General features: G+C 33.3%; 1 protein-coding gene across 3 annotated transcripts in view; it reads right to left on the reverse strand.

Moving 5' to 3' along the window:
• The window catches only part of LOC125054628, a 34,236-nt gene that overhangs the window by 9,535 nt on the left and 8,562 nt on the right, over positions 1–16,139 (reverse strand). For 2 of the 3 annotated variants that reach the window (XM_047656634.1, XM_047656636.1), the window contains exons 2-3: positions 12,867–13,013; positions 2,712–2,808 (exon numbers count right to left, since the gene is read on the reverse strand). In XM_047656634.1, coding sequence (XP_047512590.1) covers positions 2,712–2,808; positions 12,867–13,013 — 244 coding nt within the window. Of the gene's footprint in view, positions 1–2,711; positions 2,809–12,866; positions 13,033–16,139 lie in introns of all 3 variants that reach the window. The other variant, XM_047656635.1, reaches the window with a different exon arrangement.

Raw genomic sequence — 16,139 nt, forward strand, 5'->3', positions numbered from 1 at the left:
GGCATTTCGTTTTTGCCAATATTTAACAAACTATTAATATTTAAGAAATTTCAAATAAAGATTCTGAAAGAGGAGGAAATTTCCAATAAAAAACTCCAAACTCCCGGAACTCTATCTCCATTATTTATAATTTTAAATTTAACGCTGAAAATAGATCTGCGGGTGACATTTTTAGGATTCGCGCGTGGCGTCAAAAGCGACTACGGCACATTAATTAATTTATTTAAGGTATTGAATTTTTTTTTTAAATTTGAAAAAATTATGGTGTGTTCTGAACACTATAATTAATTTATTCCCGTTGAAAATTTGACTTAAAGTTAATTTGTCAACAAGTTAAATAATTGTTAAATAACGAAATTTTCTCGAACGACCGTCTTAATTGTAAGTGAAAAAAAATGTTTAAATAATGGTCGTAAAAATATTTCGCTTCGTAGAGCCTTTCTTACATACATACTTAACAAGATCGTGCCATAAAAGTTAAAAAAATATTTATACTTTGTTTATAACAATTTTTTTACTTGTTTTTTACTTGAATTTTTTTACTGTTACTTTATAGAAGACTGTCAATTATGATTTTTAGAAAAAAAAATTTCTTAACTAATTATTTAAACAATAGAAAATTAAAAAAAACGATTATAAACAATTAAAAATTGTTATTAAGGAAAAATTTTTTTTTTTTAAATCATAAAATTTTTAATGTAATAAAGTTGTCTTAAAATTTAAAAAAAAAATTGATTTAATCAATTTGTTTAAAAAAAATTTATCAACAAATGGCGGGAATTTTTTTTTTGCAAATAAATAAATATCTTGTATTAATAAAAAAACGATTATATGATGATTTAGAAAAAAAAATATTTTTAACAACATTACATGGATTTTAAGTTTTTGTTTAAGTAAAAAAATTGTTATAAACAAAGTATAAATATTTCTTTACCTTTAATGGCACAATCTTGTTAAGTATGTATGTAAGAAAGGCTCTAAGAAGCGAAATATTTTTACGACCATTATTTAAACATTTTTTTTCACTTACAATTAAGACGGTCGTTCGAGAAAATTTCGTTAGTTAACAATTGTTTAACTTGTTGAAAAATTAACTTTAAGTAAAATTTTCAACGGGAATAAATTAATTATAGTGTTCAGAACACACCATAATTTTTTCAAATTTAAAAAAAAATATTCAATACCTTAAATAAATTAATTAATGTGCCGTAGTCGCTTTTGACGCCACGCGCGAATCCTAAAAATGTCACCCGCAGACCTATTTTCAGCGTTAAATTAAAATTATAAATAAAGGAGATAGAGTTCCGGGAGGTAGGAGTTTTTTATTGGAAATTTTCTCCTCTTTCAGAATCTTTATTTGAAATTTCTTAATTATTAAAAGTTTATTCAATATTGGCAAAAAACTAAATGCCATTTTTTTTTCATCTTTAATTGTCTATAACTTTTGCAATTTTTTATGTGCTAATACACACTTTTAGCACATTTTTCTAGACGTCATTACGGATCCAATGAGCTATCGCACATAATTTTAAGAGCAGTATCTCTATTTTGTTCCATTTTCAACTTGTCGACTAGACTATGCCATGTTTACCACTTAGCTATAATAGAACTGCTAGACTATTATTATGTCTTGTTGAAAACCTTTTTAAAGGCAAGATGCCTTTATAGCGTATTTAGACCATAAGTTTTTACAATAATTATAAATAACTTTACTCTTATTATGACATGATCATTAATATGACATTTGCGTGCCTATTTTTATATGCCCGATTGTCTGGTTTTATAATTAATCAATCTGAATGTAGCACTTTCCTTTCAAATAAACGAATTATTGTTATTACCTCAAATAAACAAACACAACTTTTCGCGAACTTGTAAACAATCTTTATTTCTTTTCTATTGAATAAGTTTTGATGATATTTCAAGTGAAAACTTTATATTTAGCTAATTGAATGCACTGATTCCTCAATAATTTTTCTTGTAAGGTGAACGACCGAGACGTAGAAATAATAACTTGTATCGATTTTACAATTAGTTTCTTCAAACGCTGACTCGTACGTTGTTAAGTTATTTTTGTTAGATACTAACTTTTTTTGCTTATGAAATTGATTATTGAAGTAAAAAAAAATTGTACTAATATTTAACTTATTTCTATGAAATACAAAACTAATGACAAAAAATGCTTTATTGTTTATTGTTTTAAAGCACTTTTCAGAAAATTATCTCTAGGCAAATGGGAAAATGGGCGAACGGGTTCATCTTGAACGGATGTTAAGTAATACAGATTGTCACAATCACACTGTCAGAAGGCTCGCAGTGCGTTGCCGGACTAAAGTACCCAGACTATTTTCTAAGACTATAAGACAAATTGAATCGAAAATATTTCAATGGAAAGCTGGTTCCACATTGTGATGATGTAAAAAAGTGCCTTAAAAGACAGTTCAGTTGTGGAACGACGGACTATTCAAATTCTAAATGAATAATTCTTTAATGTTTACACGCATTACAAACCAGCGGGCAAAAACACAAAGTTTTACGCGTGTGTAGCGATATTCAGAGACAAATGTTAGCGCGATAGAAAATATGTAGTTTAATTAATCATCACCTTACGATACGTCAACATATGGTGTTAGGATTCTGCAAATTGAAGAAGTCTTGTTCGTGCTAAGATTTATCTCTGAATCTAAAGTTTTTTAAATCAGACTCCTTACCCATAAAAGCAGATGGAATGAAGGTGAGAAACAGTTTTTGACTGCGTATAGGTACACCTGTTACTGGATCTTGCATTTCTTTAACCAGACTTTCCATCTGAAAAAATACAGTTATAATTAGACAATTTTCACTAGAGATAATTTTTATTTCCGTTATATCTACAATGTTATAGAGAGCAGTGTTGGTCTAGTGGCTTCAGCGTGGGACTTTCTTTCTTTTTCTATAAAAGCTTCAAATATTGAGCATATTAGAGAACGTTCACAACGCTTTTTCGTATAGTTCGTATTCCTATAATAATAATAATAAAAGCCCTTTATTCTCTGATCTTTTTAACTTACATGCTATTCTTATAAAACAGTAGTATTCTTAAATCTAATTTACATAGCAGAAATAATAAATTTATTACAACATTGCAAACACTTTGGTCAGGTGGTCTCTCGACATAGGCCTCCCCCAATTTCGTACTCCTAGTTTAAATCGAATTTAAAAAAAATAAATAAAGCCAGCTTTTTTAAATGGGCCAAAAAAAACTGTTAATTTTGTAGAGGGATGACGCTTGTACGGTCTTGAAGACTCTCATTCACGCCGAGGACAAAAGCTGAGTTGTCACTGAGTTAAGTGTACTTCATAATCTTCAGTTTAGCGGGAAACTTCCACAATGTGTTTAAATTTTGTAATCTGGCAATATTTGAGACATTTATGGCTATGGGCTGTAGATTTCTGCACTTATTTCTTTATATATATATATTCATATATACTATGAAAACGATGCACAACTTATAATGGAAGCGGAAGTAAAAAGAGTGACGGAGAGTTTATTGCCAGTTCTTCTCTTCCGTTCTACGCCCTTGATTTAAGAACTGGCAGTAAATGTAAAATTAGAAGCATTTTATGTATATTTCTTTGACGTTCACAAGTGTACATTGTGTTACCTATTTGAATAAATGATTTTGATCGTTTTGATCTATTTTCCTTTTTTTGTAATTTTGTAAAATTAGATTTTAATCTAATATTTAATTAATATTTTTTATTTAAGATTAATTTTGGTAATTGTATACTTCTTCAGTGTTAGTTTTACTTTCATTTTTGTTGATTTGTTTTTTTTTCTTTGCACTTTACTTTTTGTTATTTTCCTTACTAGGCCGAGGTCGTAAATTCGCTCCCCGGCGGCCAATGGAATTTCTTTCTATGTGCGCATTTAACAATTGCTCGAATGGTGAAGGACAACATCGTGAGGGACTTGCCTTACACCCAAAAAGTCGACGGCGTGTCAGGCACAGGAGGTTGATCATCTACTTGCCTATTAGATTGATAAATGGACATGAAACAGATACAGAAATCTGAGGACCGGACCCAGAAAGCCACTGATTTATTTTTTATTATTGAAAGATAAATAGTTTTCAGTTACAGCGTGAAAGTCTGACAAATTCACATTCACAACAGGATACAGCTGTTAGTGACAATCTCAGTGAAACAACAGATTGCTTCACTCGGAGGCGGAAATTGTGCATCTTGACAACATTAACAGTCTACGATAAAGCTATATACTTATACACGATGTCTTTTAACATTTCCCAATAGCGATTAAATGAACTTAATGATTTTTAAGTTGGTTGTTAGCGATATAAGACATTCCTTATTTATAAATGCAATATCAGTCTAAGAATATTTAAATATCTTTTTGCTATCAAAGTGTACTTGGTGAAATAAGATTTGTTACCACTATAATAGATGGAACAAAACTGTAACGGTTAAAAAACTATACTGAACAGTAATATGTATACGTTTTTGGAAACAAACACCGACCACACCACAACGCAAACCTACAAATAAGCTACCAAAAACGCACTCTTTGCTCAACGCTTTTTCTCTTTCAGGGAACGAACGATTCAAAACTTTATACATTCACTAACAATCTAAAACATCTCAACCTGTCCTAAGCTGAAACGGAAATTATTCTTATTGTGCAACAATAGTTTAACTATACAGGATGGCCAAAATGTCGTGGTCAAACGCAACTAGGGGTTAGTTGGAGTCATCAGCTGCAAAATTGTTCTACGGGAGGTCATTAAGCTCAACCCCTGCAGAGTTATAATATATTTTGCGTTTTTATAAGAAAACTGACTTTTTTTACTAATTCTTATTACAATTCGAAAAAATATACATTCTGTATCTTTTTCATAATTTTACTAGATTGGTACAGATGAGTCCTTGCATTAGACATGCTATTTATGGTTGCTTACTGGGTGTGTTAAAGATAATATTATTAGGATTAACGAAAAAATTTACTAAAATCAGATTTATTTACTTCGGACCCCACTGTGGAAAAAATAATTTGCCGAAAAGTGACCCTATATATAACAAATTTTGGACCATTAAATAGGGATTGAGTGGCATATATCGGCTAGTGCACTTTCTTTTTACCTAAATATCCTTTTTACTGTATATAATAAAATTCTTTAGTATTCTATAAATACAACTTAATATGAGCGTATGCAATATACCAGTCCCGTTATTCGTGCTCTCGGAAGGTATCACATCTAAGGGCGCGAAGGCCAAGACGATGACGTCACGGGCCGATCAATACTTACCCGGCATCCGGGCTGGCTTCGAATATGGTATTCGTTGCGAAGATAAAACGCCCAGGTAAACCTTTATATATCGGATTATACATTTAACTTTTATTTTAGCCCCCCATAGCTTTCGTTATATAGCGATTGGGCTGTGGATTTTCAATAAAATGGTGCTATACTATCTAAACTATATATATATAGCCTTTATATTCCGAAACTCTGTGATCTGTGATCTTAAATATATCTCGCAGGTCAGTGTGCCTCTTGGCAAAGGCTCCTCTAACCTTTTCCACTGTTCTGTAGCCTGCTGTTAGTTTTATAATTATCGTGAAGCCAAAAATGAACCCAGTAAATAGAATAAAATAAATTTGTGGCGACACAACTGACAACCTCTTTAGTTCAGATTTCTATATCAGTTTCATGATCATTTGTCAATCTAATAGGCAAGTGATCAGCCCGTGCGAGCGAATGTTAAATGCGCACATAGAAAGTCCATTGGTGCACAGCCAGGGACCGAACCTACGACCTCAGGGATGAGAGTCGCACGCTGAAGACTAGGCTGTTCACGAAAGAACCCAGTACCAGAGTTAATATTAAAATGATAGAATAGATGTTCGAAAATTGATTAATTGACGAATGATTGAAGAATGATGAACGAGTGTATGATTAAAACGTATTTCGATATAAAAACTTCGCAATATAATCCAAGTTTCCGTGGTTTAATATGTGTCCGTTATTGTTCAACCCTCATTCTGCATTGTTCGGATCCCGAAGCCTTACAAATTACAATGCGAAGGGGTACAATGGGACAATGGGGCCGGAGAAAATCAAAAACATAATATGAAAACAGTTCTCTCAGTTTTGGAGAAAAAATACGGTTGTCATATCAATTCTTACCTGTTTCAAATGTACTGAGAGTTTCATAATGTTTAAAGCACTTTATTTTCATTACAAAAAAAAATATGTTTAATTACATGAGAAACTTTATATATTATAGGAACGAGATACAAGTCGCCATCAGCCGTCCCAATTTTAATCTACTAGGCTCATTCTGATATGTATCTTTAATGCCCTTTTGAATTGGCTAAACGCGCTAATATTACGAATTTTAGACGGTAATTGATTAAATAATTGCACACCCTCATACTTAATATTTAGACTTCGTACGCGGCTTTGGCAAGATAAGCAAATTCGTATTGCGTGTAGTGGCCTGTTTGATTTTTTTAAATGATAACCTACTATTGAGAGAGTTATTTTTGCAGGTGTCAGCGTAGAGAGTAATTTGGCCATGTAAACCGAATTCGTGAATGTTAACATAAATGTTAACATAAATTAAAAACAACAATGGACCTAATATAGATCCTTGTGAGACGCCGCATGTTACTGGTATATCTGAGCTTTGAGCATATATTTAATAGTATTTCTTATCTAATTTTTAAACCGCGACGCTTGCTTTGCTACAAGGTATACTTAGGAAGTGTGACGGAACACATTTCACCTCGTTTAAACTTAGCAAACCACTTCTAAACGGTTGTTTTATCCTGGTGCAGAGTCCGAATAATGTTTTTCAAGCCAAGCCTTGGCTTCAATAGAATATCTATGGGCAGGCCGAGATGGCATTGGTGTCGAAAGTCATAATCATTCATTCATATAGGTACAACTATGTACACTTATGAACGTCAAAAAAGAAATGTACATTAAATGCTTCTAATTTTACATTTACTGCCAAATCTCAAATCAAGTGCGAAGAACGGAAGAGAAAAACTGGCAATAAACTCTCCGCTACTGTTTTTAATCGCCAAGTTTTTTGTTTTACATAACGTTTGTAAGGAGCTGCAACCATTACACCATGTTCCACATGACATCTTATGTAATAAATAATAATAAAATAAATTAAAAACAAAGATTTGTCCTCTATCAGCAGGAGGCATGGTGAAATAGGAGCACGCACTTATATTCTCGTGGGAACAACAACACACAACGCACGGTGACATTCTATAGTTTCAGAGGCCAAGGTTCGCTTTGGTTAGCTGCGCCAGAAGTATTACTTACTAGAAAGTAGTTATGTGTTTTTTTATTATAAAACTGAAGTGACCGAGATAGTTCTTAGGTTCATTATTGAGCCAGAAAGTGTGAAAGTATTTTTTGGACAGAAATCTAACACGCATTCATATTTTTTTAAACATACGTTGGACCTACCTAATACTCGTTTAGAGCGAGTATTCCAAGGGGTTTTAGTGTGTCACCGAACGCGAGTAGGTACCACATAACCCTCCGCCCCAAATAGTCACGCAATTCCCCTCTTAAAAACACCCATGCTGGAAACTATGCTAATATTATGATGAAAGCTAATTTTATGATTAAAACTATTAATTTAATATTATACAGAAAATCAAATGTTTTTAAAGTATTTCATTTTTAGGTTTCCCCGAGACTTATAATCTAGAGTTAAACATGTAGTTTGCTTATAAATAGAATTAAAATCAAGGTAAAATGCGAGATAATCAAAATGGGCTAATCTACGCTTAACATTTGTAATCAGTATAAGCTTCAAAAAACCTCATTAAAATACCCATTTCGGTGCTTTTTTATTCGTTTTACCGTTTTTCTTAGATTTTGGCAGCTAAGGCAGAAAGGTCATCAGCCTGTGGTGTCCTACAAATGCTGCATAACCCAGGGAGTGCTATAGAGTATATGAGATATAATAGTACCGGTGACTATGTGTTCTTCGCTCAATGAATTAGTAGGTACTAAACAATAAAACTGTGATAACTCGGTGGACATTTTTAGCAACCCCATGGAGGTCTTTCGCCGGTTTTAAAAACCTTGCTGTATCCCACATACTACATATATATTGTATATTCCCGGATGCGTGGCGGACCCATGCGACTTCTTCAATATATAGAGTCCCCTCGTGAGTTGTGTGCTGCGATATTTCGGGCTACTCGATTGTGAGGAAGTTGCATGGATCTGGTTAGCGCTGCTCCTTCTTAAGTTCTCATGTTATTCTCACACATGTATATTGTATATCCTTTTAAATCATATTTTTCATAAACATTTGTTTGTGTTTCTTGTAACATGTGTTCTTTGAGAGTAGAATCAGCGATGCATTTTTTTAAATATCACACGTTATTCGAATTATCTTTCATAAAAACTTAATTTATGAGCAACTATTTAAAGTGTTTAGCAAAGGGGCATGGGATCTTTCTGCGTCTAATTGATTCGGAAATAGGACCCACTTCCAAGCAATAGGTATACTGATTTATTGCCAGTTCTCGTTCTCGTCTTTCATTTGAGAACTGGCGGTATATGTAAACTTTACAATTTTTGTTAGAATTAATTGTGGTTGCGGAAATTCAATCTTCTATTATTGTATTTACATTATACTCATGACAATTTAATTGTAGTAAAATTAATATATGTATATATAACCAAAAACAATTATACTAAAGATATAGCCACAGATGGAGTTCATATACAAAATTATTAAAAATATGTTTCTAAGCGCAAAACTCGACGGCCGAGGAAAGTTTGAATTTAGAGTCAAAATGGATACAGGAAAAAAAAAAATATGTAAGCGAAATGAAGTTCGCGGGGGGCAGCTAGTAGGTTATAAAAACATAATGATATCATTACTTGCAGAGTCGTGAATCAAAAGCAATTGTTGACATTAACAACGCGTAATTATTTTAATGTGGTATTGTTCGTTCGTCGAGAAATAGGTAGGTAATAAAGATTTCTATGAATTTAAAGTGAAGTACTGTAACGGAATATACTTTTTATTAAAAAACGGAGGTCGTTGCTCTGGTTTTCGCTTGCTATGATTAAAAGTCACGAATTTTACGGCTGTGATTAAGGCTTACTGTGGTTTAACAGTTAAAAGCTGGGTTTGCGTATTCAACTGTTATAAATTAATATGCTATACGATTAAAAATTTTAGAAATTTTTAATCCTATTAAACTTTTATTACTCAATTACTCAACTACTCTGATGTTGACAGGTCACGGTGGCTTCTTGTCGTATCTTTACAGGTTCAGGGTTAGACAAAGTGCTGTCTGTCCTTGTGGCGATGCAGCTGAAGAGACAGTGCTGCATGTTCTGACCGACTGTCCCATGTATGGATACGACAGGTATAACGCTGAGCAAGCTATGGGCATGAGGGTATCGGAGACGAGTTTGAAGGGAATAATGCTCAATGTTAGGTTGAGGGGCATCTTTTTGGGATTTGCTGTGAGGGTCATGCAGGGGTTTGTCAAAAGAAATAGGTAGTAGTAGAAATAGTAATATAGTAATAGAAAGTAAATATTCGGGTAACCAATACCATTTGTTTAAGCTTTTTAATACCTCCGACGACTACATAGTCGGGGAATTATAGGGAAAACAAAAAAAAAAATGCTCTTAAACTAAAGAGAAAATCGTAAATTCGAAATGGAGAAATATAAATTAACTCAATTTATAAACTTAATGAATAAATTAATAAATCAAATATCATAACTTAGTTTACTATAGTTTTAAAAGCTACCATTTCTTTTCTTATCTTATACACTAGATTCTAAAAAAGGTTTTCATATGGATAAAATAAACAAAATGTATGGAAATATTTGTTAATCTAAAACTATTATTAATTTATTAAGCAGTGTTAGTGGCTTCGGCGTGCGACTCTCATCCCTGGGGTCGTTGGTTCGACACCGGGCTGTGCACCGATGGACTTTCTGTCTATGTGCGCATTTAATACTCGCTCGTACGGTGAAGGAAAACATCGTGAGGAAACTTGCCTCAGACCCAAAAAGTTGAGTCAGGTCAGGCACAGGAGTACTCGCCTATTAGATTGACAAATGATCATGAAATAGATACAGAACTCTGAGGCCCAGACCTAAAAAGATTGTTGCTCCACCGTTGTTTTAAAACTATGAATGTATTATTAATTTATTATTATAGTTATTTATTAATGACAATATTATTAAAACGTGTACGGAGGTTTCCGGTTATAAATCTGCAAAAAGCCTGCGTGAGCAGAAATGGCTCATTCTAGCTTATCCCGTAACTTCAATAGCGTTTCCCATTCCGATTTCAATAATGAATTTTCACACAACGTAATTCCAAAGTTACGACATCAGCGCTATGAAACATCGAAATTCAGTTTCGTAGACGCCAATATTGGAATCGGAACTTTAGAGAGTGCCTATTCCAGCAAATTCATTTATAATTAGGAAATCAGTATTTACCCCCGCTGATTGCTTTTGGAAAACTGCAAGATCTGGTAACCCCTTTTGTATAATTGTGATTTCTCAGTTTAGTATTATTTGAACTAAAGTTTTTTCGTCTCTTTTCATCAAATTGTGATTATGCTTTGTTGAAAAAGGATAGATACAGTATTTCATAGTTCCTTTTTTATTTAGCTATCATAGTAATTTAGCGAAATCTTATTGCATTGCAGAACTCAGTAACCTGTGATTCTATTCGTCATCTAATAACAAGTTTGTTGAATAAATTATTCCTTGTATGCAACTTGAACTAGAATTAATAAAGCCGACTTAGAATTCCATGTGAATCTAACATTTCTCTCTATAAGGGTACGGTACAATACAAAAACAAAAATATTAGTTATAACATGTTATAACCTATTTTATGGCAACACCAACCATTAAAAATACACCTCGTTCTTGAAGTCTTAATTTATCTCTTTCTGTTAAATTGTCTTTTCTATGAAATGAAACAAGACAGCTTTACCCCGAATAAATAATATAAGATTTTGATTACTTCCACCTCTTTAATCATCTTTATTTCAAGTGGAATTGCAGAAAGAGGATAAAGCGATGGAATCGACTTCCGGTAACTTCCCTGAGAGATGCGACCTCCAGCTATTCAAAGTTATTGTACTCCTCAAAGGCCGGCAACGAACCACTAAAATGGGTGCTCATGGCCTCCGCTGATTGCATTTTTTGGGCGTCCCTTAGGCTTCTTTGTCCCACTACTATATAAAAAAAATGAACAGTGTACTACTAACTAAAGTGGGGACTTTCAACTAATATTGCTCATATCTAATATTTAGGCATTTATGTTTACGTATGATAAGATTATTTATATATTTCCAAACATTGTATTTTTGATATAACTTATAGTTATTCGTTCAATATTTATAGATATTTGATATTCAAGATTGTTATAATTACTAGGGAGCGTTCAAGTATGACGTCACGCAATTTTTGGAGATTATTGACCCCCCCCCCCCATGTATCGCGCAGTATTCGAAAATAATATTAACAATAACGCGTAATTCAATCCCCGCCCCGTGTTATAACGTTTTCCAAAAGGACCCCCCCCCCCCAAAATTCGTTACGTAATACTTGAACGCTCCCTTAGATTTTCTAGTTTTATTGTTGTCAAGTTCCAAGAGACATGTATTAAAATAATGATCTGTGACTCACGTTATCTCTATACCTCTAAATTTAGCTAAAATTGTGCAAACAATTATTTAAAATTATAAATTGCAACGTGCCAACCAGCAAGTGTGGCTTAACTGAAGTGGACTTAAATGCATAATTTCTCCGTCAATCTTTAATTGAAACCAATCACAATTCTACATTGTCTTTCAAATTAAAGATAATATGAGAAATAATGTTTATTGCCAGTTCTTCTCTTCCGCTCTACGCCCTTGATTTGAGAACTGGCAGTAAATGTAAAATTAGAACCATTCAATGTATATTTCTTTTTTGACGTTCATAAGTGTACATTGTGTTACCTATATGAATAAATGATTTTGACTTTGAATGTACACCTCAGTCAAAAAAAAAACATGTGTGTGTACTTATGTACACGCGTTAGATTATACTTCTTTGGTGTAACAAGATAAAAATCTTTGTAAATTTTTTATCTTTCGCCTTATTCTACGTTTGTAGAAAAAACAACACTAACAATAGAAAAAAAGTATTTAATACATTGAAAGTTTTACTATAATGCATTATCTAGTTAAATAAAGTTTATTTAAATATCAGAGAAAAACTATTTCTACATAATTAGAGAAATTGACATTTTTATTTTAAAATGTTGACTATGCTAACTTCAGGGTGTCGGTTTCTAGTGACGGTGTGCGTGCGCATAAATATTGTTCTTCTAAACGATGTTGTCGTAAACGGTTTTGACTGTATATATATAAATACTAGTATTTATATAATAATATATATATATATTATATATAAAATATCTGGTATACTATAATATTAAAAAAAATGGTTTGTGGATTGCATCTCACCGATATCCAGATTGAGCATTATGATAAACGAGCTAGGTCTGGATATTCATAGTGGTTTTAAATTAATTTAAAATAGTTTTCATAATTTAATTTATTGGTTTATCTCTTCGTAACATACACGAAGAGATAAATTGCTATAAGTGCTGTTCACATTAAATATTGTATTTTATTGTTCTTGTACATTATTTTTATAAACAATTAAATCGTTCATCAAACACTTCAACTTAATATTACTATCGATTCACTTCATCCTTCCTAAAATATCCATAACAATAGATCCCCTGGTATTATTGTTGTTCTGACCCTATATTATAATATCTGGTACTGACCTTATCGAAGGCGAGGGGTCTGTGCCTCGGCACGTCCGCGAGTTCCATGGCGGAGGGGGTGCGGGGCGGGCGCGGGGCTATCCGGCCTCCATGCGGGTCTGGCGTCCGCGCCGCATGCCGCTCGCGAGTGCGCTGCGCCCCAGACACCTGTCACCGCCACCTCTCACTATAACATCACTTTTGCTAGCACAAGACAGCCTTAACATTTAATTACTTATGAAACATACTGAAACAATTACGGTATTAACTAAATATAAGTGTTTCTAAAACTATAATATTAGGACTAAGCTTAATTTAATTTATATACATGACAACAATGCATGCATGTATCTTATTTTTCTATGTCATGTGTTCTCGTTAGAGTTCCTTTTAAAATAAAATAAAATAAAAAAATAAAATTGTTATTTCTCTCAAACAACTCGTTTTCTTTGAGATATTAAAAAGTAAGGAAAAAGTCATGAACATACTTTTGTGCTTATGTTGCCTAACGCAACTCTGAAACCTTCGAATTATATTACCTAGTGTATAACATAAAATCAAAATGATAAAGAAAATCACTTTCAATGGGCAATATTACCTTTAAACGAAATACAGTGGTGAATCCTACGTTTGACATTTATTAGCGTAGAGAATAACTTTTAGTATGGCGTCATCAGGAGACCACATAAAGACACTGAGTAGGTAAGGTACTTGTAAAAAAGTACGCGTCAAACGTTCTCAAGGTACGAACTATGATGATATGAGTTAAGAAGCCACGTGTCTGCCACGTAATTACGTCATATGAATCACGATAAATCTATACAAAATTACATACAACATAAATCATACATCTTTATATTAGGTTGGGGATAAAGTCTTTTCGCATCGTATGAAAGAACTAGTAATAAAATATCATTGGCTATACTATTTGTATCTGGCTGGTTTTGGTATCATTAAAAGTTTGAATTTTAAAGAAGAAAATTCCAAATTCAAATTAGGAAAATGTGTGATTTTTATTTATTTTTCGTACTGTCAAGTTGCGTGAATCCAATGAAGAAATTCGATATATTTTTTAAATTTTACTACAAAAAAGGTAAAATGCAACGCAAGCCGCGAAAATTATGCGCTGTTTATGGACCTAGTGCAGTGAGAGTAGCACAGATTTGGTTTAAGCGTTTTCAATCCGGAAATTTTGATGTCAAAGATGCACGTCGCTTTGGTCGGATCTTACGGATAAAATGGATGCCATTTTTGAAAAAGTGGAGCAAGATCGGCATATCAGTAGATACGACGTAGCTGAAGAACTCGGAATTGACCAAAAAACAGTTTTGGCGCATTTGAAAAAAACTGGGTACACAAACAAGCTCGATATTTGGGTACCTCAAGAGCTCACAGAAAGAAACCTAATGAACCGTGTACTCATTTGTGATTCTTTATTACGACGTAATGAAACCGAACCATTTCTGAAGAAGCTGATAACTGGAGACGAAAAGTGGATCACGTACGACAAGAACGTGCTAAAAGGTCGTGTTCAAAGGCCGGTCAGGCTTCACGGACTGTGGCGAAACCCGGGTTAACTCGCAACAAGGTGATGCTGTGTGTGGTCGGATTGGAAGGGCTATAAAAAATATTTTTTTAGCGCTTTTCATATAAGAAATTTCAGTGAATATATAGAAAATTTTCTTATTATAAAATTCTGCAAATCTCATTTGACACATTTATTAGATCGATCTTCAGACGGCAATGGCGGTTCAAAACAAAGAAGAATCCACTATCCATTACCTCAGATGTCTGCAGCTGTTCCTTGATCATTCTTATTTTGAACGTATCAAGGTATGGCCGGAGTTTGGGAGTTCTAAGAATTAAGAACTACAACTCGAACTACCCTCATTGGTCGTTTCTTACCTCCTAACGAAGAAACATCTATAAATTAATAAATCATTTTAAAAATTTCGAAAATAAAACGCAACCGAGTGACCTAGTTTTCGAATTGACAGCCAGACTTAATTACGACCTCAATTTTCAAACATTTTCAAACATAACATATATTTTTAAATATGAGATGTCTTTAGCCAAATGACAACCCTGACTGTGGACCAATGAACTTTTTATGGATGCTAATGAAAAGTGATTTAATTGTCTTTAAACACACTTAATACATCCTTGTCGATGTAATACTTTGTGAGGAAACCGGAATATCTTACACTTAAAGATTTCTCCAGTCGAGACTTTTAAGTTGCAACAACAAAACACTGGACTGTGAATCTTTGTTTTTAATTTATTTTAATATTACTAATTAACTATTAATTACTTAAGATGTCATGTGGAACATGGTGTAATGGTTGCAGCTCCTTACAAACATTGTGTAAAACAAAAAACTCAGCGATTAAACAAATGGCGGAGGGTTCATTGCCAGTTCTGCTCTTCCGTTCTACGCCCTTGATTTCAGAACAGACAGTAAATGTAAAATAAGAAGCATTTAACTTTTTTTTGAAGTTATACTTTTTTAGGCGCGTTATGAAAAATTGATGAGAGTGAAATTTTACGATGCGCGCGCACCGTGACACAAAATTAACAGCAGCGCAATTTTAAATGTAAACTGAACTTTATTGACTACAATGACTCCTTTTCCAGTCTTTGATTATTTAATTGTAATTAATTATTTGCATGCAATCAAAAACTATTTTTAATAATGCTAAAGAAGTATAACTTCTCATGCGCGTACATAAGTACACGCACCCTTTTTTTTGACATTCATAAGTGTACATTGTGTTACCTATATGAATAAATGATTCTGATTTTATTGACTGTTCATCTATGCTCATAGCAGACAATGACAACGCTGCAGACTTCACCCATTATCTGACAGACATACCCATTAGGTTAAGAAGAAATAACTTATGTTGAACAATAAACAACGGAACGTTGCGTACCTGGGCCACATATTGCGTCATGACCACTACCACCTCCTTCAATTAAATATAAAGAGTAAAATTCAGGGTAAACGGCGCGTTGGTAGGAGGAAGAAATCATGGCTTCGCAACGTAAGGGAGTGGATGGGTTTTGCAACTGCGGAAGAGTTGATGCATCTGGCACCGGACAAGACACGCTTCAAGAGACTGACGGCCAACGAGTAATGGAGAGGCACTAAAAGAAGAAGAAGATGGTTAAGAATATTACAAATATTTCTTACATATGTAAATAAGCTAGATAATCAATTTAGCTATGGCAAGCGGCCGGATGGGATGTCGTTGATTCCTTCGAAGATGGGAGGGGGTTTGCTATGGGATGCTA

Source organism: Pieris napi, chromosome 12 (genome assembly GCF_905475465.1).
Source record: "Pieris napi chromosome 12, ilPieNapi1.2, whole genome shotgun sequence".
In the NCBI taxonomy this organism is placed as follows: Eukaryota; Metazoa; Arthropoda; class Insecta; order Lepidoptera; family Pieridae; genus Pieris; species Pieris napi.